At 48.2% G+C, this 27,287-nt stretch overlaps 1 protein-coding gene across 1 annotated transcript; it reads right to left on the bottom strand.

The window, feature by feature from the left end:
* Nucleotides 1–570: 570 nt before the first annotated feature.
* HPS4 (HPS4 biogenesis of lysosomal organelles complex 3 subunit 2) lies at nucleotides 571–27,214 on the bottom strand. Its single transcript, XM_069497555.1, has 14 exons — nucleotides 27,176–27,214; nucleotides 25,079–25,606; nucleotides 23,264–23,354; nucleotides 21,020–21,163; nucleotides 17,729–17,836; nucleotides 17,186–17,302; nucleotides 15,213–15,307; nucleotides 13,529–13,601; nucleotides 11,527–11,563; nucleotides 10,740–10,836; nucleotides 9,281–10,169; nucleotides 3,982–4,114; nucleotides 3,412–3,520; nucleotides 571–818 (listed from the first exon to the last, which is right to left on the bottom strand). The coding sequence occupies exons 2-14, from the start codon at nucleotides 25,123–25,125 to the stop codon at nucleotides 647–649; spliced, it is 2,112 nt and encodes a 703-aa protein (XP_069353656.1). The 5' UTR covers nucleotides 25,126–25,606; nucleotides 27,176–27,214; the 3' UTR covers nucleotides 571–646.
* Nucleotides 27,215–27,287: the final 73 nt, after the last annotated feature.

The following is a 27,287-nucleotide window of genomic DNA, read 5'->3' as shown; positions in this document are numbered from 1 at the left end:
ACGAGGCGCCTAGGTTTGAGTTTAGTCCCAGGAGAATCCAGACAAGGTGGTTTCGAGGTGCCAACACTTCCCTGCGTTCCCCTCCACACCTCCCAGGGAGCCACAGCAGGGAAAGGCCACCCGAGCAGCGGCAGTGGGGTCTCCCTGCTGACAGGCCTGGCTCAGCGCGTGCAGCCGCACCCGACCCTGCCCACCTGCCCACAGAGCAAGCGCTCTGGACTGGGGACGGCCAGGTTCTAGAAGAAATGCCAACCTGGGATTTTGTGGCACCAGTTCAGGCTTCGATGGAACAGCAGCGGGAAATGCCAAATGCCTCAGGCTCAGTACGACAGGGAAACGAACTGTCCCCGTACCTCTCTGGCACCGGGAGCTGAGCACCCGTCCTGGCCCCAACACGGCCGCCGTAATGAAGTTCTTTACCGAGTGCTCTATGTCTGTGAACCACAAAACTGCACCCCTACAGATGCATCCAATCTGCAAAAGGAGTAACAAAAACTCCAATATCAATATGTTCCTAAGAAAGGGACTATTCCGAGAAAAATAAAATACAAGAACCTTTTCTGCTAAAAAAGGCAGAGCTTCCTTTGCTGGTATTCTTTGTTACGGTCAACTCCTGGGGTGCTGAACTTCGCACGGTGGGTGCAGTTCAAAGTAGGTTCACCCCGTGCTTCAGCAGCTTCTGCTTGGCTTTGCTGGACAGGCTGAAGGCGCTGTCCTGGGGGCTTGGGAAGCCGGAGCTCCGTGCCGCGGGCGGCAGCTGCTGGAAGTAGGTTTCCTGGACGGGGTTGCAACAGGCGTACACGGCCGTGGAGGCGTTTCTGTCGGGGGAAGAAAGAAGACAACGGTCTGATGGTGCCGGCGAAAATCTGAGACCACACAGAGAACGTGGTAGGGCTCTGTCACCGTGGCCCCAGTGCACCAAAGGTGACGCGTGCAGCTGTCAGGGCGCGGGATTCTGTCTATTCACTGGAGTTTCAGGCTTCAGTGCCAAGAACCGTCTTTCCTTCCTTTCAACCCACTAGATGCTGGGACGGCCCGGGGCCGGACTGTCCACGGTAGCTGCAGCCGCGGGGCCTGAAGTTAGAATCATGCACAAAGGAACCGCCGAGTGCCTGCTGTGTTCACACGACAGCAGCCACGCAACACGCTTTTCCTAGGGTCTCCGCCCTAGTCCTCCCACAAGCCTCTGCGGCGGTGGTATGGTCCCATGTGACAGACCCGCGTGGCTGGGTGGACCGAGGGGCAGTGGGGTGATCAGAGCGGGGTGTGAACTGCAGCAGCAGAGGGGTCAGGGTGCTGGGCACGGAGGGTCCACCTGGGAGGAACTGACTCCAGAGCCAGGTGACTACCCGGTTTCTGGATCCTGCCTGTCTCGAACTAGTGGGCCTCAGTTTCCCCAAATCTAGGAAGACAGGGTGGAGTGAGGGACCACTAAGGCTCCCCTCCCTCAAATCTCTTTCTGTGTAGGAAGAATGTCATCCTCCTCCAGCTTCTCCTTCTAGACCTCGAGGGGCTTGAAGGGCCACCTAGCTTAAGTGTCGTCTGCCACCCACTGGACCAGCAGGACAAGCTCCTCTCATAGCCACGGGGGCAGCACCGTGGCCAGGTGGTTACAAGCACAGGCCTGGAGTCTCATACACGCCTGGGTGCCAATCCCAGCCCTACCGCCTCCTTGCTGTGTGCCCTGAGCTACGTTACTCAGCCTGTCTGAGTCCCAGCTTTCTCATCTGTACAACGGCTATGACAACAGTATGTACCTTCGTTGAGGTGGTTGTTTTTTAACAAGAGATTGAGTAGCATAATACATATACATTAATATATATAAATTGCTTAGTACATGGTGAGTAGTTAAGAACTGGTAGCTGTTGTTCCTATTACCATTATTATATTAAAATAATCTTTCAGCAAATGCCTCGAGCTACGCATCCCAACACTAAAACCCGCTCAGCTCCAAGGAAGGTGACATGCTGCAGGGCCACAAGGTGGCTGGGAGAGCAGATGCTGACATTTTCCTAGTTTCCACCTCCCACAAAACAGACACATGCACGCACACACCCAACACAGCCAGTTCCCAAACCAGTGACTGTGGATACCAATCACATCTAGGTTGCCAGCCTGGGGCAGCTCTGAACTGAAGCCAGGGAAGACACATTTATCACAGAAAGATATACTGAAACGCTGGCTGGAGGTGGCACCGGGCAGCACAAACACCTCAGTGTGGCAGCTGACAGGGGATTAGAACCACCATAACCAGCCACCAGGCTCCCGTGCGTGTCTGTGCCCCTCCCACCCGACCACACGGCCCCTTACGCCGAAACGTGTGTGCGAGGATCACGCACTTCAGATCCCAGACAGATCTGGTTCAGATCCCGGCCCTGCCGTGCAGTAAGAATGTGACCCTGGCCTACTTGATGAGTGCGATGTGCACTGTCTGGGGAATGGACACGCTTGAAGCTCTGGCTCGGGGGTGGGGGAGGATGGGCAATATACATAACCTGAACTTTTATACCCCCATAATAAGCTGGGAAAAAAAAAGAATGTGACCCTGGGACAAGTCACGTATCCTATTTGTGCTTCGATTTTCCTCCTCTGTAAAATGAGGATAAAAATACACTTGACCAGATCATTCCGAGGACTGAATGGACTGACACACACACCGCAGGCACTCCCTTTCCGACCCTCCAACCTGCCTTACTTCCTGCCACCGGTTTCGTTAAGCATGTAGAGAAAAAAAAAAAACAAAAAACCCAAGAATTTGGTTGGTTAAATGCTATGAACTGCAATTATTTATATAATTAATAGATTTATATCTACTGCCATGGAGGTGTTTAAGACATGCAGTAATGTGAAAAAGCAACTATAAAATAGTACATTAGTGGGATCCTATTTTCTAGAATAATATTAAAATAATGAACATAAAAATACCATTAACCTGTATCTTATATGCAAAAAATAAAAATCAGAACCAATAAAACCTGGAGTAATATACACTGAACTGTTACATGTGGTTACTTCTTGGGTATGTGACGGCCACAGGCAGTTGGGGAGGGGGAGGAAAATGTTGTACTTTGTAGATCTCCAAGCAGGCTCAGTGATTTTATAATCAGCATGTTTTACTTGTTTTAATTAGAGAGACAATATTATTTCTACACCATTTCTGGCTCCTTCCTCAGTCATGAATGGAGCACGACCTTGAGTTTTCTTCACTGTTGGACCCCAAGTGTCTAAGGCAGGAAGGGACCCAGGCCCCCGTGACCTGTGAATGCCTGGGCGTGGCCAGTGACAGGAGCAGACAAAGGAGGGCCTTAAACAGAGTAACCAGAGTGTTTTCCATCTGGTTGGGCAGGCTGGGCCCCTGGAAGGGGGCTCCGTGAGCGGGCCTGTCTGTGCGAGTGACGCGGCAAGGCTCACCTGACGGTCATTTCGTACAGCGAGGGCAGCCGGGCGAACTCCGAGTGCATCAGGCTGACGGCCTGGAGGAAGCGGCGATCCTGCAGCGTGGCCGCCTGCGGCAGGTTCGCTTCCGGAAGAGGACACAGAAGTTGTGAAGAGAAGACTGCTCCCCTCCCAGCTCCCTGAGCTCAGAACTGAACACAGGCACTGAGCGTGGCTCGAGGCCACAAGCGTGGGTCCCCAGGGCCGAGAAGCCAAGGCTGCTGCCGCCATGCAACAGCAGGCGTGTCACCCCGACAACCAGCAGCACGCGGTTTTGCACGTGGATTGCAATGTTCTGAGGCAGACCTTATCACAGATCGCTGAACATGTGTAAGTTGGCTCTCAAAATGTTGAGAAAATGCCAAAAAAAGACAAATGAGCAAAGAAGCGATTGCCAAGTGAACGCGACACTCAGTGGGGGCCTTAACTGCAGGTCCAATGACTCTGCAGAGCCGCGTCCCCATGGTACTGGGGCCTCAGGGCCTCAGTGCCCCCTCCACTGATCTCTAGAACCTTCCCACCTCTGTGCCCGAGCCGGGTCCTTACCCATCAGCACGCTCTGAATGCGGTCGTAGTGCGTGAAGTTGTAGGTGCTGCTCGCGGAGGCGGCCTCGTCTCTGGGGAGCGTCTCTTTCAGGTGGACTTCCAGCCCGTTCAGGGATGCCAGGCTGCTGTGGTACTGCGAAGGGGCCAGGAGGGGGTCACGGGCTTGCAGGGCTAACCTCAGCGGGCCTTCTGAGGGCTTTCCGTTTGACCACGGACTTGCTTAAAATATAATCATCCCAAAATATCCTGGTGCCTACTTGCTTTAGCAAAATAGACTCTGACCAGCCTATTTGCCTGTTTTTAGAGAAGTGCTCACTTCCACCCTTATGCTTTATTGTTTTTTAAATTAAGGATTATATTGTAGGAAAATTTAAAAATAGAGATGAGCAAAAAATAAATTTTTTTTTTTTTTTTGTTTTTGAGACAGAGTCTCACTCTGTTGCCCAGGCTAGAGTGAGTGCCGTGGCGTCAGCCTAGCTCACAGCAACCTCAAACTCCTGAGCTTAAGCGATCCTCCTGTCTCAACCTCCCGAGTAGCTGGGACTACAGGCATGCACCACCATGCCCGGCTAATTTTTTTTTTCTATATATATTTTTAGCTGTCCATATAATTTCTTTCTATTCTTAGTAGAGATGGGGTCTCGCTCTTGCTCAGGCTGGTCTCGAACTCCTGAGCTCAAACGATCCGCCCACCTCGGCCTCCCAGAGTGCTAGGATTACAGGCGTGAGCCACCACGCCCGGCCTAAATTTTTAAAAGAAGAAAAAAAAGCAAAGGAAAATCACCCGTCTCGCCGTCCAGTAACAGCCACTGTTACCACCCTGGCGTATCTCCCAACCACAGCTCTCCCACCGGGCCGGACGTTTTAACAATACGAGCGGCCGGGGACCACCTGCTCGTGTTTCCCCACCGGGCCTGGGTGGAGAAGTCCCCCATGGATGTCATGGGTTAATTTCTCTCCTGTGCATCTAGAACGGTCCCGGCTGTGCACCGTTCTTGGAAGGACCGAGAAGCATCAAACAGTTTTCTGTGCTCGGTGGTTTAGAGGAGCAATCTAGGTGGGGAAGCTGCCACGGACGCAGGGCCCAAGCACCTGTATTTTTAAAAACCTCCCAGAAGATGAGTAATGCGTAAGTCTCGTTGAAAACACTGGACTATACTGTTTTGTTGTAACCCTTTTTTCATAAGAGAAAAATGGGATCGAACTGTAAATGACAAGTTACAGTTGTTTTTTTCTAATCTGATGATATAGCATGAACTACTTTTCTTGTCCATAAATATTCCACATCATTCTATAATGGGAGTGAGTGCTATTCTCCAAGCTCCGCTCAGGGCTAAGTACGCCAGCCCCGTCCCGACAGGCTCGGTCTGCAACAGGGTCTCCTGGGCCTGCTTCAGCCACAAGAAGGCCACTGTTCTCAAGCATCAGATGGCTCCCAGGTGGCCGTCTCCGGGGCTCAGCCTCTTCTTAGCCAAATGACTAGGGACAAGTAACTGAATTTCCTATGCCTCGTTTATTTTTTTTTTTTTCCATCTGCAAATGGGAATACTACAGGACTGTTGAGCTGTTGAGCAGATTTAAGTGAAATAACACATACAAGAGCTCTTTGTAAACTCTAAAGTGCCACCCTAAGGCAGGGCATTTTTGTGCAGAGTCAAGAAAATGAAAATGATCATTATTAAAGAAGTAGATATATTCATAATGTTAGGTTCGTAAAATAAAAATTAAGAAGATTTCAAAAGGAAGTGGCGTCTCTTTAATGAGCACAGATAACTGTGGACTATTTTTCAACAGCCATGTAAGTACCATAAAAAGCACAGAAATGCAAACAGTGCTTTGGAAGTGACTGTCACCAGCCTAAGTGTTATCTCTGATAGTAAACTGGGGTTCTGTTAGTTTTCCTACTTGAATGTCCAGTAACTGTCATTCCTCCCATCTCGAGCTGGTGCCCAGAGGAAGGGACGATGGAACAGAGAGGGAGCCATGCTAAAATTTGTTTCTCCTATCGGCACTAAGCTCCACGTCCAAAATCTTCTGCCTAACTTGTAGTCAAGATAAAATCGCTCAACCATGAACACACAGTTAATCACAAGATATTATGTCCCATGGCACACGGGCAAGTTTTTACTGATAACCAAGTGCCTTCATGTATATCAGGGGTCAGCAAACTATGGCCTGTGGGCTAAATCCAACTTCTTGCCTGTTTCTGTACAGCCTGCGAGCTAAGAATGGTTTTTATGTTTTTACATGATTGGAGGAAAAAGTCAAAAGAATAATGTTGTGATATGTGAAACTTACATGAAGTTCCAATGTCTATGTCTACTAAATAAAGTATTACTGGAATACAAACATGCCATTTATTTACATATTGTCTATGGCTGTTTTCCTACTACAACAGCAGAGTGGAAGAGTTGTGCAAAGTCGAAAATATTTGCTTCTGGTCCTTTGCGTAAAAAGTTTGCCAACCCCTGATAAATACTATTAATACAACATAATGGGATCCTTCAAACAGCCGCAGGAGACACAGAGCAGGGGCTGCTGCCTGGATGCGCCGACTGCTAGACCACGCTATGGCAAAGGGGCTTGAACGTCAGCACAGATCCTCACATGCACAAACGCAATGCATGGGACACACATTCACTCAGAGGCTCCAGTTTCCTAGCTGGGGGGAGGTGCTTTATGACAACACGCTCATGCTGACTTCAAGCCTCATCTACTGTACACGGACGGCTCCATGTCCTACTGTAGCCATGAATAATTGATCCCATCACTGTATTTGAAGGTCAATGAGACGATCTTGGGTTTTGAACAGGAGAGTAATCAGCGGCTCTATGCTGCCCCCTGGTGTGCACCTACTCCGCTCCCTCTGAACCGATCCCAGCCCCAGCCCTCCTGGCTGCTCCACAGGGCTCCCTGCACCCGTCCCACCTCCTGCTTCCCACCTCCATGGAAGCCGATCCTCTGAAAGACAAGACGGAAATGACACGAGGGCGCCTTGGTGGTACGTAGCATAATCAAGGGGGTGTGCCCGTTGTCTCAGCTGCACTGCCACTGAACATGGGGGCAGGGGAGGGGCTTTTCTAGACAGCAGCAGAGGGCTGCAGGGAAATCAGGTCAGGTATTTTCTAGGCTGGTCTGGGACAAAAAGGTAATAAAAGATCTCTCCCAATTATAAAACAGACAGCCTTTGGGTCTGCTTAACAAACCTGCTCTTAAACCAGAGGCTGATCAAAGTTGGTTATCCCCTACTGTCTTTAGGAAAGACTAGCTTTTCTTCTCCCATAAAACTGCATTCTGGCCAGGCACGGTGGCTCACGCCTGTAATCCCAGCACTTTGGGAGGCCGAGGTGGGAGGATCATTTGAGACCAGGAGTTCGAGAAAAGTCTGAGCAACATAGCAAGATCTTGTCTCTACAAAAACAAAAAAAAATAAAAATTAGCTGGTCATGGTGGCGCACACTATAGTCCCAGCTACCTGGGAGGCCAAGGCAGGAGGATCGCTTGAGATCAGGAGGTCAAGGCTGTAGTGAGCTATGATCATGCCACTGCACTATGTCCTGGGTGATGGAGTGAGAGGAAGGAAGAGAGGGAGGAAGGGAGGGAGGGAGAATCCTGGGGCTTCGCCATCACCAAATCCTACTTTATATCAAAGTCCATGGAGGCTGTTGTCATAACAACATGGATGGGCTTTGACAAACCAAGAGATATATCCACAGATCAAGAGTCACAGAAGGCAGGACATTTACTCCCTTGTTTCACCTGTCCATCTATTATGGCAAGGACAGAACAGAGGGGGGACAGAGAGCTGGCATGGGCGAACAAGAAACAAGCCAGAATTCTAGACTCACCAGTTGCAAGAGGTCTTTTTATCTCAACGAGGCCATTTTCTTACTGGTAAAATGGGAATTACAATGCCTACCTCCCAGAACTGTTCTAAACTTGGCTAAAATAACAGATAGAAAGTATTTAGCATATAGTTAGTGCAGAACACATCTCCTCGAAGAGCAGCCTGTGCTATTTTTTTCTTCTTGGGGGGAAGGTAAAAAGAAAGGTATTAAATCCACTTTACTGCATCCAAACACTGAGCCTTCAAAATAACACTTCTGAGGCTTGGCACTGTGCAGAACAGACCATGAAAACCAAGGCATCGCCAGGGAGATGCGATGTGCAAAGCTGCAACAATAACTCCCTACGCTGCTATCAGAAGGTGGATAAAGTCACTCATAGCTATGGTAAAAGGGGATACAGGAAGCAGACAAGCCACAGTTCAGTGACGTGGGGTCTGTGGAAAGGGGACAGACAGCCCGACAGCTCTGGGGAGGAGCAGTCCCTTGCTAGGAGCTCTGCGCAGAGGAAGCAGCTCAGCAGTCTTCCTCCTCTGCGTTCCAAGGTGACTTGCTCACTTATGGAGGGTCACAAGCCCTGCGTGCTAATGAGATCAGCTTAGAATAATCTAGATATAAGAATAAAAACAAGGTAAGCCCTGGGACACCATGTGCCCTGCAGCAATTTCAACCTGCTGTTCCTACCGCTACCACTTTCCCTGCCTACTAAAGCAAGGCTGTTGCCATAGCAACCGAATCTCCAGCGCAGGCCTGGGCCCCAGGAGGGTCAGTTACTGCTCTAAGCAGGAAAGGGGTTGAAATGGCTGAACAGCCTTCCAGAGCCAGTTAGGATGTCGGATGGCCCGGACCTTGTAGGAAGGAGCTTGAGATCAGGAACAATGCTGGGGTACACAGAGGGAAACCCGGGGTTTCTAGGGAACTCCCAGCCCAGGCTGTGACACACTACAGTTTCCAGCCCACATGGAACCCAGTGCTGCCCAGGCTAGGAAACGAGGCCACTGGCAGGGGCAGCACACAATGGCCATGCGTGTGGCCTTTCCCTGCATTATCTCACTGCTGAACACGAGGGCCTGGCACCACCGCTGGACTACTGACGAGGAATCAGAGGCTCTGAGGGACAAGGGCCTGTGGGCAAGATCACACAGCTAGAGAATGACAGCTAGGACTCCAACTCAGCACTCCCTCCAAGGCCTGCACTCTGAGAAACCAACACCTGCTGGGCGCCTGCACGCCAGCCACTGCGCTCGCACCCGCTCACTCTCACTCACCCCCACAGAAGCCCATGGGGGTAGGTACAACCATCACCCCTGCTGTACAAGCAAGATTTTGCCCAGGGTCACACAGCTGAAGACAGAGCCCTTGTCCCCGCCCCATGTGTTGGTGCCGAGCTGTGGGGGAAGCATAGGAGGTCAGGAGAGGCGGCAGAGGGGCAGGGAGGGTCTGAGGACACTCACCACCTCCTCTATGGCTGCGCCGTCTCCCAGCAGTGGCTCCTCGGCCAGCAGGGACAGCACCAGCCCTTTAACACTGTGAGTGTAGAGGTTCATCCGCAGGAGTCCCCCGCGGGACCCTGCTGGGGTCATCCCGGAGTCGATGCTGTCCGCAGAGGGGTCTGCAGCCGAGCAGTTTGCCAAGCCTGAACTGCCCTCGGGACCAGGGGCTGCGTGGCTCTCACGGGTCCCATCAACACGCTGATCCAAGCCTTGTTCTCCCACGGGAAGCTCACTTCCTCCCTGCCCTGGAGCCAAGTGAGGCAGTGACAAAGGCCCACTGGTCCTTCTGCAGAGAAGGTCTCCTCTGGGAACAGGGGCCTGGCTGCTGTGGCCAGGAAGGTCTTCACACAGCTCTGGGGCTCCGTTCTGGGTCAGCGTCTCAGGGACGGAGGGAGAGAGCAGGCTGCTTGCAGTAGCGTCCTCAGGCGGCGTGGGTTCTGGGCTGCTTGGGCCACTGACAGATTCCCTGTGGCAAGGACCACTGCCATCTGGGACACATGCATGTGGGAAAGCAAAATGACCCGAGGATGTTCCCACTTCCTGAGCTTCTGGAATGTGGATTTCAGACAAGTTCAATTCCCCCTGGGGAAAGCCCAGTTCCTTCACCAGGGAGCAGCTCTTACGCAGTCCTGTGTGCCCGATGCCATCCATACCGTGACCAAACAAGTGTCCGTTCTCCCTCTTGCCACCTGGCCAAGCTTCATCAGGGGGCGTGGGCTCTGGGGTGGTTGCCAACATCCCGGCCATGGATGCCACATGCCCGGTGTTTTCTTTCAGGGCAAATGTGCTCCCACCCTTTGGAGCGTGCTGGGCTGAGCTGTCCTGGACTCTGGCTGGAGATGCAGGAGAGCTAGTGAACAAGACAGACATGAGGAAGGGGCACAGAGACTGAGTGCAGGGCATGTGCCCTTCCATGCATTGACGATAATGGGTCCCCTGAGGCCACAGAGGCTGAGATGCCACCTGGGTCAAATCACAGGAGCGCTAATAAGGCAATGTCTGGCCCTTGGAGTTTCACATAGAGACACCAAGATCACCTACTGAAAATGGCAGAGCCCACCTGGAAGTTCTACTGTGAGTCAGGCCCATCCTGGATGCCATACATAGACTATTTTCAAGGACTTCACAATGAACTCCTGAAGGAGGTACTACTGAGTCCATTTTACAGATAAAAAAATTGAGGCTTGGGCAGGGAATGGACTTGCCTAAGGCCACACAGCTGATAACTAAGAGATCTAGGATGTGAAACCCACCCCCATCCCACTACGCCACGCTGCCTCTTAACGTATGCAAGTTCCAGGTGACAGAGCGTGGGGAGATGGAAAAGGAAGGATGAGATGTACCAGAGGTTTGTTTCAGTGAATCACGTGGGGGAGTCCCTCAGGTGTGGCTTAAGGCTGGCCCCCGTGAGTCCCCTTACCTAGTCATCCGTCCCACTGGAAACTCACGGAGGCTGGTGGATTCCTCTTCGGTCACAAACACAGGGATAATCCGCACGTTCGGGGGCCATGCTGCTCCTGGAATTGCAAAGCAGCAGGGATAGGGCTGTCCCCTGGGCCAGGGAAGACACAAGGGCAGTGACTGCTCCTGGGGTGACGCATCCAACCCCCACACCAGCCCAGGGGGTAGCACTGTGAATGTATTCCTCAGCCCAGGACACAAGCCACAAAACCACGGCTCTAACTCCTGGGACCAGCAAGGACGGAGCCCCCAAAGGCAACACAGCTCCCCACTGTGGAGAAGGGAGATGTCTGGTGGAAGAAAAGTCTAGTGACACTTAAAAAATAAAAAGATACAAGGTAGAAAAAAGCACTTCCAACTGACAAAGGGATCTGCCCCACTTAGGCTTCAGAATAAAACAAAACAACTCTCCTGGGGATGCCTCCACATCCCGGGAGAGGTCCTCCTGGCAGTCGCCACCCTCTCCCAATCACCATCCCCTGGCACTTGTCCGAACAATCTCACAATATTGAGTGAAGGAGGATCTGAAAGCAGGGACTCAAAAGGCGTGTCTAAAATCACAAGCTTTACAGTAGGGTTCTGGTGGCCAACTCTGTTCTAGGAGCTCTATTATATCCATTTTCCTAATCTTATGAGCAGAGGAAATAAACAAATGGGATTGCTCCGCCTTCCACACGACTTGTGCGGGGACAGGTAGCATCAAAGACTGCCACTCTCAAGACGCAACGGTGCCCCTCGCCACTCACCATGCTCCTGCGGGGCATCCCCTCCTGTAGGCAGTCTCTGAAAACAAACACACACAGAAGTTGGCGCCGGGCACCACGTTCGCCTCTTGACCTAACCATCAGGAATTCGCTGTGCCATCTGTTCGTAAAACTTTGCCAGGTCCAGAAAGCTTGTCCCCACCACATGCTAAGAGCCAAGCAGATGGAACAGAAGCTCCCCAAGCTGCTGGCTCCCACCACGGCTGGGACGGGCACGGACCTGGGCCCACACGGGCTGCGAGGCAGCAGCTCCACCCAAACTCATGGCATGATTTCTGCCCGGATTTACTCAGCCTCTCCCCTCTGGGAATAAAAGCAAGAATCCGTGTTCTCTTTTATGCCTTTGGGGAGCTCACATTCTAGAATACCGCCACATCTGCCACAGGCCCTGATACAGAATTCACACAAATTCCATTACAACAAAAATTGAAAATCCTGCAACCCTCACTATAAAGGATTTGACCTAAACAGAATGCTACGCCAGATCTTTCTGGTTTATTCTGGTTCAGAATCAAGGCCAGAAACCTGGGGATTTTCTCAAAAGCAAAAACAAAATCTTTCATCTCAACCTGAAGGTTCCAGAAGGACCCACCAAAACAAAGCAAAACCTAAACAAAAACTCTTCTGGCCAAAATGACTTTCACTCTTAAGAAATGACACGGCTTGCTTTCTTTTTTGGTGATTTTTAAAAATCATGTTGCAGGTTACTAAGCCATACATAAGCTTACTCGAGACAAAAATTCTTAAAAAAAAAAAATAAATGCATATAATCTCCCAAGCCCAGGCTAATACAGTTAGTACTGGGCATTGTTTTCTTTAAGTCTATGCATTCCTTTACACTTTGGAGACATTATATAAAATTCTATTTTTATGCTTAAAATAGTAACAGGCAATTCTTGTCAGCAAAACATCTTTGGCCATTTTAAGTGGCCAACTACAATTTTGTGAATGTTACAGTGGTATGGGTAAATGAATCATTCCCCTACCTCAAGCCAGTGGTTAGCAGGCTTTCTCTATAAAGGACGAAATGATAAATATTTTCGGCTTTGTGAGCCATGAGGCCTCTAGCCCCAACCACACAACTCTGCTGCCGCAGTTCGAAAGCAGCCAATAAAACTTTATTTGTAGCAGATGGCCCACGGCCACAGTTTGCCAGCTCCCACCTTAGACATTTTAGTTTTGCCTGATTTTTCACCTTCATAAAGCCTGTTGTGATAAAGTTTTGAGCACAAACCTTTTTCAGCAATTAGATTATTTCCTTAAGTATAGATTCCTGGAAGCTGATTTATTAGAAAAAAAATAAAGGGCATCCTTAATGCTCTCATTATCAAATTGCTTACAAGAAAGCCTGTTGGAACTGATACCTCTACCAACAGTGGGAGCCTAAGCAGAGCCCACCAGCATTGAAAATATCTGCTGAATTAATAAGTGAAAAGAGAGCCTTATGACACACTGGAAACCATAGCTCCATACACAAAACCAAAGAAAAAAAAGACTGGCAGGGAGCATGTCAGATGCTAGCAGTGGTTGCCTCTGCCCAATTTTACTCTCAGTGAGCATGCGTGACTTTTTTCATTACAAAAACAATTAAATGAAAATGGGAAGTATTTCTTAAAAGTTTCTGTTTTCCTAAGTCCTACTAAAGATATATCCTTTACAGGCTGTCTCTGAAAAACCTCGTGTCTCTTTGACACAAAGACTGTCCTGGTGGGAAGGCAAATTCTCATAGATCTACTTGGTTTGAAGAAAACCCAGCTATCCACGCCTACCAGGCGGAAGCAAACATTTTCTTTCCGCCTCACCAGTGGCTTTACTCTCGGGAAAGCCACACTGAAGGACGTGGGGTCCTGAAACAAGACGAAGAGCACAACTGCCCCACGGCTGCCGCTCCCGCCCGCTCCTGCCCGGGGGTCAGTCCTGGCTGCAGCGGCAGGTGCTCTGGGGGACGGATGCATCCCCGCCAGGCGGGTGGGCTCTACAATACCTGGGTCTGAGGTGCAGTTCGGTGAAGCAGGACCTTGGCAGTGAGGGAGGGCGGCAGCTGGGTGCTGACAATCCTAGGAGGCCACACACGGGAGCAAGAACACCGTGAGCAGAAATAACACTGAAGGACGCCTGACAGCCCGTGTGGACGGGAACCTCTAGAACACGGCTGGTGGGAGTTTCAACTGGTCGACCCCTGATGGAGGGTACGATGGCCGTTCCTACCAACATTTATTAATAAACTATCCAGACCCTTTGACTCAGCTTATACCAAGATGTATGCAAAAGAATATTTATTATAGGAAAAACAACAAAGATGTTTAAAAAAATGGGTAAACAACTGAAATGTCCATCAACGTGAGAGCAGTTAAATAAATCATGGCACAGCCAGAACACCAAAAAGTGCGCAACCTCCCTAAGAATCGGTGGGTCGATATGGGCTGGTAAAGAAATCTCTACTGTACGGATTAAGTCAAAGAGCTACATGATCCTATTCACGTGGACAGTAAAAATAAATAAAATCAACGTATGTGTGTACATACAGGGGGGTGAAAACACACAGCACAATGGAAGGATGATGCTCACCCAGTCACCCAACTGCTCATGGCAAGAACAGGCTCAGAGCGAGGAAGAGAGAATGGAGCTTTTAAGTCATGCTCTGTGTGTTTCCTGTTAGCTGATTTTTTTTTACATTGAGAATGTGTTCATGTATTGGCTGTATAATTTAAATATGTAGATAAGAAAAGTAAAATAAGAAAAGGCAGGGAAAAAAGCTATCTTTGATGGCTATGTCACCAGAGAGCCTGGAAGGCCCACAGCTGGTTCAGAACCAGCACGGTGAGAACAGCGGGGAGGGACGAGGGTGTGACACACACCAGGGACTCCGCTGGCTCCTTCCACACCCATCATTTCATGTCACTTGCCACAGGGAATCGCTGTTTCCCAGAAGAGAAAGGCGAAGCTGAGCAACTTGCCCAAGGCCACACGGCTGCCAAGAAGACACGGTGGGGTTTGAAGCCCCGCGAGTTTCTCCAGGGGCACAGTCATCCGTGAGCAGGAGGCGCTGGGCACAGCACTACCTGCCTGCCCTGGGCTGCGAGAGCAAACCCTCCACGAGGAGAGAGGCTTGGAAGACGTGGAGTGGCTCTCAGGCACTCGGGCTCGTGAAGAGGCCCTCCAACACGAGAAGAAGTGCAGCGAGCTCTCAGAAGCCAACCAAGACACGGACGCAGACAAGAGGCTGGCGGGCGCCTGGGTGACAGCCCTTGACACTGCTTTGCAGAGCTGAGCCACGGCCGGCAAGGCAGAGCCCTGGGCAGCGGGAGGAAGGCCACCGCAGGCCCTGTCCACACCCCGTGACTTGCAGCGCTGGCTGCTGGCAACGCTGGGGGCTTTGCGTGTGCGTTTTGTAGACTGACAACTAGGACAGCGTGCCTCACGTGGGGAATTACACACGTCCCTTTTATATTCCTAACTCTTTTCTGAATGCAACAATTTCCAACTTCCCAGTTTTGCTTAAAGACAGGTTCATACCCTAAATCCAGCTGAAACTACCTGATATTTGCCAAACAAGCCCACTTGGAACTGGCCCGAGCCTGAGCTCCCCGCCACGATCTGGAGGCAGCTGGCGGTCAGCTCTGCAGCCAGGGGATGGGGCTGGAGCAGAGGGGTCTGGCGTTACTCACAGTCCTTTATAGAGGATGCAGCCAGCGAGGACGTGAGGCGAGCGCTGGCAGGTCTGCAGAATGAGGGCCGCCTTCAGCAACAACAGGGGCTCCACCTGTGCAGGGCGAGAGGCAGCCCACCCATCAGCACACGCACAGTCCGCAGGGGAGAAGAGGGAGGAGGGTTTGGTAGAACAGATGGACAGGCTGGAGCTCAAAGCCTAGGAAAGGGAGAACGTGTCACACAGTAAAATCTGTGTCATGCTTTGGGTCTATTCTACCACTCTATACCCAGAACTGCTGACACCACAAAATGCCAAATTCTTGGAACAAGGAAGCCTCTCCAGAAGCTGGAAGGTGCGGCAGATACGGCATGTGGCTACTCACAGGGGACAAAGGAGACAGCCCAGGAGACCCTCACTATCAATGCTGAGACAACAGGCAGTAAAGAGAGAGGACACCCCTTAAACGCAGGTATACAGGTCACGGCACCAGGTGAACCCCACCCACCCCACCCTCCACCCCTACTCTGAACCACAATCTCCAGGGCAACACAGCTGGCTGGACATCTGACCAGGTCCCGTTACTCTATTCCACAACACAGAATGAAAACATCATGGTCTTCGCTCAAGAAAACATGCCTCAGGTCCACATTCCTTGTAAGGAGTCAGTTGCCTAAAAGTCCCTAAAAATATAAGAAAAACATCTGGCCTTGGTCAAGACTGGCCAGCAATAATCAGCTGCCTCTTCCTATTTCCACCTGCCTGCTTGGCAGCTAGAAGCTGCGAGGGCCCACTAGCTGTTGGAACTCAGTGTTAAGGGAGCCAAGCTGTGGAGCTGTTAGCACAGGAAAAAGTTGAGTTTGTTCTTTCATGGTCTCAAGACTCCCAGACAGCCATTCTCTACAGCTTTGGGGCCAACTCCAGAAAGTCTTCCAAATGGTGCAGGGAAAACCCTTCCCCACTTCTAGTGGAGTCATGCTCTGTGAAGGCTGAGTCACCGCGCCACACCCATTAAAGGGACATTATCTACTCCAGCACTGAGATGCTAGAGGCTCAGGGCTCCCGTAGTTGATTCGTAAGGGGCCAGCCACACAAACAGCCTAGGTTTCACCGAGTGCCAACGGCAAACCGAATGGCTCAGAAAGATGAAACACTTCCCAACCACTCTCTCTCAGGGACAGTAAGCTTGGTCCTCAAATGTTCATGCTGGCCATTTTTGGTGTTGAAAACAATTAAATCATATGACACTAATATCAAGAGAGAAGGGGACCTTCAGATTACTGAATTCAACACTTCTGGGGTATCAGCAAAATAATAATTCCCTTTCCTGGCCGGGCGCAGTGGCTCACGCCTGTAATCCTAGCACTCTGGGAGGCCGAGGTGGGCGGATCGTTTGAGCTCAGGAGTTCAAGACCAGCCTGAGCAAGAGCGAGACCCCATCTCTACTAAAAATAGAAAGAAATTATATGGACAGCTAAAAATATATATAGAAAAAAAATTAGCCGGGCATGGTGGTGCATGCCTGTAGTCCCAGCTACTCGGGAGGCTGAGACAGGAGGATCGCTTGAGCTCAGGAGTTTGAGGTTGCTGTGAGCTAGGCTGACGCCACAGCACTCATTCTAGCCTGGGCAACAGAGAGAGACTCTGTCTCAAAAAAGAAAAAAATAATAATAATAATTCCCTTTCCTATTTATTTGGTGTCATTTTAGGCACTGCCTTATTTTATCATCCCAACAGTTCTAGAAGGCAGGTATGACGGCACCATTTTATGGATAAGGGAAGTGAAGCTGTAAGAGGCGACCCGCCTTGTCCAAGCTCGCAGGGCCAGTGAGCAGAGAGCGCAAGCTGAACGCCAGGCTTAACAACGGCCCTGCCTGAGGAATCACACAGCCTATCCACTTCTCTAGCCATAGTTCATCTAGGGAATATTTAAGAAGCATCCGGAAGCTCTGTTCTTATATATGAAACGAATAAGGAGGACGAGAATGTTACTTTAGTTTGGTCCAAGTTCCAGAGGGAATTGAATATCTTATGCAGATCACTGGTGTTTTTCAGAATTTGTTCAATGAAGGTATCCCACTCCTCGCTCAGCTCTTCCTGAGACCGACTCTAGAACAGAAACAGCCTGAGGTCAATGTCTGAGGTTTGGAGGGGCAGACTCTTTGGCAAGAATCCCAACTACTATGAAAACTGTTCCTGGCGCAATAAACTGGCTAGAAGGGAGGGCCAGTTCTGACCTTCCTCCACACGGGAACCCCCACCCTCCCACTCTGATAACCCGCCCATCACAGATCCAGGGCACCTGCTGGGCAAGGGTGGCAAGCAGGGCCTGCTCTTTCTAACCACTCCAGGCAAGAGGAGAGGGGATAGACACTTGGAATGACTGTGACCTATGGCACTGGGCACAAAGGCATCTGAGAGGGGCTCCAAGGACCTTGTCACTGGACATGATGTGTTTACGTGAAGTCTAACAGACCCAGAGTAAGTGCTGTGTTTTGGCAGTAAGAGGCTCGACATTACATTTCACACTAATACCTTATAAGCCAGAGAAACAGGTCCATTGTAAAAATTGAAGAATCCAATTAGCTGATCCAGAAACCGCTTGCAGCTGACATCTGGGAGCTCCACAGCACAGCCTAGCACCTGTCAAGAGGGAAACCAGGAAGACAGGCATTTGCCTTTGCAGTGAGTCCAAGCCCAGAATCCTAGCATCCAGGGCTCTCTATTACCAGGTCCCACTGGCCCATCAAAACTGATCTTCTACTGCCCGAGTCCACACCCTCCACTCCAGGCAAGCTGGTCTCCAGAGAGAACAAGTACTTTTGTACCTCTATTCATGCTGTCCAACCTGAAATGCCCTCTTTCTTCCTGTTCATTGCCCAGGGCTTACCCATCCCCTCCAGTACTCACCACAGATTCCAGCACCTCCATGATGCCTGTTCTGGTAACACCAGCCAATGCTGACCTCTTTTCTGACCCTTGTACTGTTAGGGCTATCATTTGGACATCGGATATTTAATCTGGGTTTCATTACAAACACTGGACAGGACTCAAACTGTTGCACAAATGGCTGTCTTGTCTCTCCAGCTGGATGAAGTGCTTTGAGAGCAGGAACTGACTGCATTGTTGCAGTCCTAGACCTCCAAAATGCTGACTGCAGTGCCGAGTTAGAAAGCAATCCAGTCCTATGTTTAAAGAGCCTGAAAAACTTCCTATTCTTTGACCCAGTAATTCTACCTCTAGGAATCTGTCCTAAGGAATTATCAGAAATTTAAACTAATAAACCCAATACTAAACCCAAACTAATAGCCACTCACCTCCTGCTGTGCACCGTCCCACCCCCACCTGGTTCCAAAGTTTCAAGGGGGCTAGCCATGGAGCACCGAGGCCCAGGGGCTGGGGACCACAGATGAAAGCAAGGATCTCTGTTTTGTTCACAGATGTAATCCCAGAGCTTAAAACAGTCGGGCACATAGGAAGTGCTTACTTCTTCCCCAAGTAATCTATAGATGGAATGCAATTCCAATCATTATCCCACCAGCTTTTCCTTGGAAACTGACAAACAGATTCTACAATGGAAATACAAAAGACCTAAAATATCCAAAGCTATCTTGAAAAAGAATAAGGTTGGTGGATTCATACTATCTGGTTTCAAGACATACTATAAAGCTATAGGAATCAAGACAGTGTGATACGTAGAATCTTCAGACAGATCAGCAGGAAAGACTAAAGAGCCCAGAAACAGACCCACACTTAAATGGTCGCCTATCTGATCTTTGGCAAAGGAATCAGCAGGGAGAGGAAAGTTTTTCCAACACTGAGGCTGGAACAACTAGATATCCAGACTGAAAAAAATGACCCTTGACTTCTATTCACACCATTCACAAATATTAATCCAAGATGGATTATAGACCTAAATTTAAAAGGCAAAACTATCAAACTCTTACCAAAAAAAAAAAAAACAAAAACATGGAGACTACCTTCTCCAGTGCAGTAGGCAGTGGTTTCTTAGACAGGATCCAGAAGGCAGTAACCATAAAAGATAAAATTGAAAAATTAGATGTCATTAAAATTAAAAACTGCTGCTCATCAAAAGACATCATTAAGAAAATTAATAGACATGCCAAAAACTGGGAGAAAATGTTTTAAAAATATATATCTGGCAAAGAACTGAAATCTACGATATAATAAAGAACTACAACTCAACAGAAAAAGAAAACCCCACTTAAAAAATGGGCCAAGCTTTGAATAGACACTTGACAAAGGAAGATACACAAATGGCCATTAAACACACGAAAAGGCTCAATATAATTAGTCACTTGGGAAATGCAAATTAAAACCACAATGACACACCCCTTCACATCCAACAGAATGGCTAAAATTAAACAGACTGACAACATCGATGTTGATGAGGATGTAGAATAACTGGGAATGTAAAATGCTACAACCACTTGAGGAAAAGGTCTAGCAGTTTTTCCTATAAAATTCAAAATATACCTACTCTATGACCCAACAATTTCATGCCTGGATATTTACCCAGGAGAATTGAAAATATATGTCCACAAAAAGACTCCTACAGGAATGTTCCTTGGAGCCTGATTCTTAATGCACCAAAGCGGACACCGTTCAGGTGTCCATCAAAAGGAGAAGGAATAGACTGTGATGTACGTAGACAATGGAATACCGTTTGATAATAAAAAGGAATGAATACCAAGACACGCAACAACATGAATGAATGTCACAAACGTTAAGTGGTAAGACAGAAGCCTGTGAGGCATGTACTCTAACATGTATTATTTCACTCATGGGATGTTCTAGAATAGACAAAACTAATCTGTGGCAGGAAAAAATTAAGAACAGTAATTGCCGAGGATGGGGCTGGGGTAGAAATAACTGGGGAAGGATGTGAGGGATGATAATATTCTGCATCTTGACAGGGATTGATGTTGTCTAGGTGTATCATTTCTCCAAATGCACCAAATGGCACACTCGAGGTCTATATATTTCACTGTATGTAAATTTTACCTCCAAAGGAAAAAAAAAAAAACGCAAACCAACACTGAACCCTAGTTAGTGACATGCATGATGAAGTATTTGGGGGTGGGGGAGAAGTACGCTAATGTGTGCAACTCTAAAAAGCATAAAAAAATCTGGATTGATGAGAGGATAAAGGGATGGATAAATAAATACAGGATAAAGCAACTATAATAAAATGTTAATTGAAGAATTAAGGAGGTATATGAGTATTTGCTGTAAAAGTCTTTCAACAGTACGTTCAAAGTATGTTAGAAAATTTTTGCAATAAATGTTGGAAATAATACCTACAAAGTTAAATATACCACCCCACACTTAAGCATCATTTCACCCTAGAAAGCCTTAAAATAAACATAGGAAGGGAAAATAGCACTTTAGATGATATGGTACTACTAGATGTAAAGGAATGGTTTTTAATCTTTTTTTTTCTTAAACAGGTTCTTGAAATCTAACATATATCTATCAATGTCTTTTCTGGGTCAATTCCCAGCAAGCGTAGAGAGTATAAAAAAGAAAAAGATGGAGATAAAAACTCAATTACACAGAATAAACAGAATTTCCACAGGTTTGCTTAAGTCTTGCAAAAAAAAAAAAAAAAGAGAAACCAGCCGTGTGCAAGGCAGGCTACGTTAGAAAAGTTTTGAAGAGCACTCAATTATGACGGCCACCGACAGAGAGAGTCACAGGAAGTGTGGCTGATTAGACAGCCTAAATTCAAGAGCCACAGAAAGTATAAGTTTCCAAACTTTATCATCACAACACTTCAGCACTGAGTCTGCCTGTTCAACTTACCCAAAGGTAATCTCCGTCAACCTTTACAGCAAACTTAAGTTTCCGCAGACGAATGAGAGTGGGAGGAGAGCCAGAGACGTCAGAAATACAATGGACGACTCCAGCAATCTGTCCACAGAGCAGCTCCTGTTGATCGAGCAGGGTCTGTGGGAAAGGAGCACAATCCAAACAGGAAGTTGAAATTCTTCAACTCTTGCGTCATTTCTTAGAGCAAATTAAAGCCCGCAGGCCAAATCCAGTCTGCTGCCTGTTTTTATATGGCCCATGAGCTAAGAATGGTTTTTGCATTTTTTTAAGTGTTGTAACAACAAAGAAGAATACATGATGGAGACTGCATGTGGCCTGAAAAGCTGAAAGTATTTACTATCCAGCCGTTTACAAAGTTTGCAGCTCCTGCTTGGGACAAGGGAACTGTTAGAGAACACCCACAGTGGGCACAGGAGATGACTACACAGAACGTATTACTGCTCCTAGGATTAAAGGCACATGCTTGACCAGAAGCATGAGCCTTCCATTCCTATTCAAATCCCCTGCACGGAGTGGCCAGACTGGCTCAGATTAATCCGAATTTTCCAAGTCAGCACGTAATCACATGAGTTAATGCACAGAACCTTCCAATCAATCTTGGCCTTAACTAAACCATGGGACAGCCAGACATTATGTGAAGCAAGAGAAAACATACACACCACGTATGAAGAATGCTTGCCTCAAAGAACTGAACTTGAACCTAATCAAGACTCTAGATGTTACTGCTAATTTAAAGTAAATACAATGGATAAAAGACATTAAATGACACCACTGTGAGGAAGGAATTAGCCAGTTAGAGTGTGGGACATTCTAACATTCTATAAATGACCTGGTTTCTTCAATAATTCAATGGCACGGGGGGATAAAAAGTAGTGGATGAAGAGTGTTATATAAAAAGACTTAAAATACAAAATAACCAAATAGAATATGTGAATGTAGTTTGGATCTTGATTAGGAAAAAAGAGAAAGAGATAGAAGGATGGAAGAATGAGCGGGTGGGTAGATGGATGGATAGATGAAAGGAAGGAAGGACAGACTAAGTAACATCCAAGTTAAGGAAAAATTGGGGGATTTTTTTTTGTTTTTCTTTCAGAGACAAGGTATGTTGCCCAGGCTGGAATGCAGTGGCATGATCATAGCTCATTGTAACCTCAAACTCCTGGGCTCAAGCGATCCTCCTGAGCAGCTAGGACTACAGGTACATGCCACCACACCCAGAAATTTTTTAGTTTTTCTAGATACAGGGTCTGGCTATGTTGCCCAGCCTTGTCTCTAACTCCTGGCCTTAAGTGATCCTCCCACCTTGGCCTCCAAAGCACTGGGATTACAGGCATCAGTCATTGTACACAGCCCAACAAGGAAAAATTTGAATATAGTCTGAGTATCAGATGATATTAAGGAATTATTAATTATTTTAACTTTTTTTTTTTTTTTTTTGAGACAGGGTCTTGCCCAGGCTAGAGTGCAGTGGCATGATCATAGTTCACTTCAGCCTCAAACTCCTGGTCTCAAGCAATTCTCCTAGCTCAGCCTCCTGAGTAGCTGGGACTACAGGCTTGCACCACCACACCCCACTAATTTTCCTATTTTTTATAGAGACAGCAGTCTTGCTATGTTGCTCAGGCTGGTCTCCAACTCCTGTCTTCAAGCAATCCTCCCGCCTCAGCCTCCCAGAATGCTAGGATTACAGGTGTGAACAACCATGCCTGGCCTAACCATTGTAACTTTTGCTAGGTATGGTAACGTTTAAAATAATGTCCTTTCCAGTTAGAGATGTTACTCGATACTGGCAAGATGACACAACATCTAGAATTTGCTCTGAGGGAAAGAAAAAGAGAGAGGAGGTTAGGATGGGTCATATAGTATTGGCAAAGTGTGGATAACTTTTGAAGCGAGATACTGTCCTCTCTACTTTTGTATATATTTGAATAAAAGCTTTTTAAAAATGAGCCGATCAAGAAATTGGGGGCAGGAAGAGACAGACAAAAAGTCCTGATGGAGACAGAAAGCTGGAGATGACAGAGGTACTGAGCTGCCTAGGAATTTTAAGACCAGAACAACAAGAAATAGTACAATGAGGAATAAGACAGTAGAAATGTCAAATGCCTAGATCAGCCAAAGAAAACTGTCCTAATCTAAACCCTATACTTATGAAATGCTACCACTTGGAGGCAAAGGGATGGATCCCCACTAACAATAAAATGCTGTGCGGCTTACCTGGGAAGGATAAAAATAGCAAATGCCAGCTCTCGTTGGATCTCCTTCTTCCTTTACCTTGGAACCATCATAAAGAAAAAAATAGTTCCACCTGGCAAGAGAACAGAATGGGGCCATGTTTCCTTTCATCCAGTGATCACTGCGTTTTAAAACACAGCTTCCTGTTTCCCAGCTGGAGGAGGGCTCGTTACTGTGTCTGAAAGCCTTCTGGTGGCCCCAGAGGAGAAAGAACCCCAGCAGCTACAAACAGATAAAACCATTTCGTAAGTGCAGGAGAGCTGAACTAAAAATATGCCTCTATCCAGCTGTCAGACCATCTGCCCGAAAAGACGTGAGTAGCTAGAGGAAAAACGGAGCGCCCACAATGACTGCTCTTATTTGAAACACTGAACCTTAACTGGCCAGCCACATGGCCTGATAACACTGTCTTTGAAAGATCTGATGACAAAGTAAGTTAGGGGTGTCTTTGAGGCACTTCTCACAACCGCTGAGCCCAGAGATCTCCGGAAATAGCCCTTCTTCCAGGAACTCATGCATTCACTTAACAAACATTTACCGAGGGTCCGCAGCGTGCTCTGAGTTTGCCAAGCAAACAAGCAATTTCAATGCAGGACAGTGAGTCTATAAAAGGGGAAAACCAGGGCCCTAGGAGAGTTTACAGAGAAACACTGAACAGCTCTCTGCCAGTCCAAATCTCACCCAAAGTCACTCAAGCACGCTTGCTCTTCAACCTCCTCCCCATTCCCTAGCCCCAGAGGAATCTTTCTTCTGAACTTCCGTAACAGTCCGTTCTTCCCTCAAGACTCTTACAGACTATTCTGTAGTATAATTATAATTTTTTAATGTTATGATGATTACCTCTTTAAGATCACAGAGCAAACTCCCCAAAGGCTGGGCCTCGGTTTTACTTCTGCATCTCCCAAATCACATTTATGAGGCCGTAGCACAAGGAAGATATGACCACTTTGTCACCCGCGTGCTTCTCCGGATCGATGCCTTCTCCAGCCTCCCTCCCTGGCTCCCACCTCATCTTCTGCGTAACAAGCACCAACGCTGTCTCTCGCGTGGTCCACTTTCCCCGAGATCTAAGGCCAGACGTGCAACTGGCTGCAGGACAAGTCCAGAGCAAAAAGCCTCAAAAAAGTCTCAAAGCCAACTCAGAAACTTCCTGCTGGCTCTGTCCTTCCCTTTCCCTACGCTCTCTGAATGAAAGCCCCCCTGCTCATACACGCACACAAAAGAAAACTCAGTGTTTTTTGGAACTGTTCCATCTTTTTTTACTTCCACATATATAACTGGTCATTAAATCCTGCAAACCCTAGCTAAACCATGCTTTTCACTTTCATCTCCCTGATTAATGTTTGCTGAACCGAATTATAAGGATTAATCCATTAGATTGAGAAGGGAACCGAGTTTCAGGCAAGCATTGAGTAATGCCCTTCAATAGCCAGTCTGGCCAAACCTCTTCTCATAGTGTAATTCTCAACTGTAACCATTCCTAGTCTCTCCAAAGTGAAGACCACAACGCCCACATTATTATCGAAGCTGGATGCAGGATCTGGCTGTGGCTAGCTTCTCTACAATCTACCAGCAATGCCAGACTTGTTCAAATACTGCGAGAGGTTTCCAAGGTTAAAACAGATTCCTTCCGGAGAGAAATGGCTCACGTGTTTGATTCGGCTGCTCTAAAGAAAATGGCATTTTTACTGTTTTCTTAATAAAAGCAAGATAATCTGGCTGGGGATTTGCAATTAACCCAAAAGGTGCATCCAGTAGCCTAGCAAGAGCTAAACCGCGGCAGGCCTGGATACTCACCAGGAGGCTGACGTAGTCTCTGTGGAGGTGGAGGTGGAGGTGGCCATTTACTTAGCAGCCGTCCTCATTCTCTTTGTTTGGCTTTTTTTCCCCCAGTATCACTTCTTTCTCCCCAGCTGTGGCAGTCTCCCCAATCCAGTGAATCCAGACTTGGTAGGTTTAAGTGTTGTCAGTTACAACTGCCACCTGCTTAGTTTTCATTTAGTATGAAAGTGTCACTTCCTTTCCTTGCAGGCCCTTCGGTTTCATGAGGTTTCATGAATACCTCTTCTACCCCTCTTACAACTCAGAGAGAATATAATAAAGTAACAGAATCCTAGCAGAAAAGTCAAGTCTACTAGTCTGGTTCCGAAAGCATCAGCGTGGCAGAATGACCTCTTCAAGTTCCTCTGCCGGAAGGCCCAAGGGGGCAGATGAACGCAGGAGGCAGTATTCTGAAGAAATTTCTAGCTTGTCCACTTCAAAGCCATCCTGAAGGTTCTTTTTAAAAGTTTTGAAGCTTCCAGTTCAAACATCAGTGCCTTGACTCTGAAACAAACAAAACAGCTATTTCAGAAACTCACGAGGGAGCATGTGACCCAGCAGGGTTAAACAACTGGTATATTTCAAAGGAACTTTCTACAAGGGTGACAATGATGTTTCAAAATAAAAGAAGGGAACAAAAAATTTAAAAAAAAATAAAAAAGAAAGAAGGGAGGGTAGCAGAGACTTCAGAGTAAGGGCTTTGGTTTCTCTAACAGTCATGGTAGATACATCATGAGTCTCACGAAAGATAATTTAAATAACTATGTGAAAATGCTCAGGGTGTTAAAACAGCTACACGAATAAAGCAGCTGCCATAGTAATAATGGAACCCTAATTAGGGAACTGTCATCTTAACAGCCCAAAAGCAGTCTGAACATGCAGGATTCCAGAGCTGGGCAAGTTTCCAAAAAACAAACCGAGAACTTTATCAAGTGGCTTTCAAATTCCCACAAGACAATTCAGTATATCACGGAATTTCAGAGTCAAAAGGCACCGTGGCATCATTTACTCTAATCCTTGTCTCTCGCACTCTCCTCCAAAAACTACCTTGATTGCCTCTGCCTTACTCCCTCCAGAGATAGGTGGTTCGAAAATTTATCCTTCTACCAAACTAAAATCTCCTTCCCAGTAACCTCCACTCACTGGTCTGGATAACACTCTCCAAGAAAACACAAAACAAGGTCTAATCTTTCCATGTGACAACCTCTGTGTCACTTCAAAACTGTATTCCCATTGTCACTTTTTCCAACCTTAATGTTACCAGCGACATGGTCTCATGCTCACAATTCTGCCATCTGTGGGAACACAATACAGTTTAAGATCTCTTTGGAAGAAAGAAGTCCCTAGAGAGGACCCCCCCCCCCATCTTGATGGCCTCTAAAATCTCTATTATTTCTCAGCTCTAGATATCTTGGACAGGGCCTCATAGGATCACAGTCATTGTATTCTACAGAGCACATCTGGGCGCCTGTGGAGGGGACATTTCAGTTCATGGAACCAAGAACAGCAGCCGGAAACCCCTTATCCCTTGTCCCCAGAGAAGTGGGCCCTACACTGCCGAGGTCCACTCTCTTATCTCTGAAAGGTCCAGAAGAGGCCAGCAACGATCCTGGGGCAGGGGCAGACGTCAGGATGTGACTAGAAAAGGCTCTGATAGCCGGGGAAGTGGCAGTGACGACCAGGAGGGAGGGGGTGTCAAGAAGTGGCTTGCAAAGACCTGGGAGTGGTGGAGGAAGTGGCTTCAGTGGGGCAGAATGGCTGGGAAAGGGGCGCAAATGGCCGTGGAAGGGCCAGGAAGCTGCCGGACACAGCCCCCAGGCCGAGGAGGCGATCGGTAACCGCGTGAGGGCTCTGCCAGGTGTTGGCCTCAGCTCCTGGGGACAGGGAAAAGGTGGGCAAAGGCCCGGGATCAAGCGCAGCCAGGGCTCTCGGCGGGGTCCCGCCCCTCGGGGTCCCCGCGCCTCCGAGCGCCGCCCACCCACCGGAGTAGCCAGGCAGCCCGGTGCTCGGGGTTCGGGACTCGGGCCCCGGAATGTGGGGCGGCGGTGGGTCCCCGAGACTCCCGCTCAGTACCTGCGCGCGGGGTAGACGGAGCCTCCTGCTCAGGCGCCGCCCCGCCCACCGGCCCCTCCAGCTCCCGGCGCGAGGCGATGACGTCAGGGCCGAGTGCGCCGCGCGCCATGAC

Source organism: Eulemur rufifrons, chromosome 21, assembly GCF_041146395.1.
Source record: "Eulemur rufifrons isolate Redbay chromosome 21, OSU_ERuf_1, whole genome shotgun sequence".
In the NCBI taxonomy this organism is placed as follows: domain Eukaryota; kingdom Metazoa; phylum Chordata; class Mammalia; order Primates; family Lemuridae; genus Eulemur; species Eulemur rufifrons.
The sequence above is the reverse complement of the archived record's forward strand: the minus strand, read 5'-3'. Positions and strand labels throughout refer to the sequence as shown.

Coding starts and splice junctions, on each gene's coding strand:
- HPS4 (XM_069497555.1), bottom strand. CDS start 25,125: ATGGCCACCTCCACCTCCACCTCCACAGAGACTACGTCAGCCTCCTG. Junction 15,308..17,185: donor GGAACTTGGACCAAACTAAA/GTAACATTCTCG, acceptor CGCCCTGCACAG/GTGGAGCCCCTGTTGTTGCT. Junction 10,170..10,739: donor CCAGTGGGACGGATGACTAG/GTAAGGGGACTC, acceptor CTTGTTCACTAG/CTCTCCTGCATCTCCAGCCA.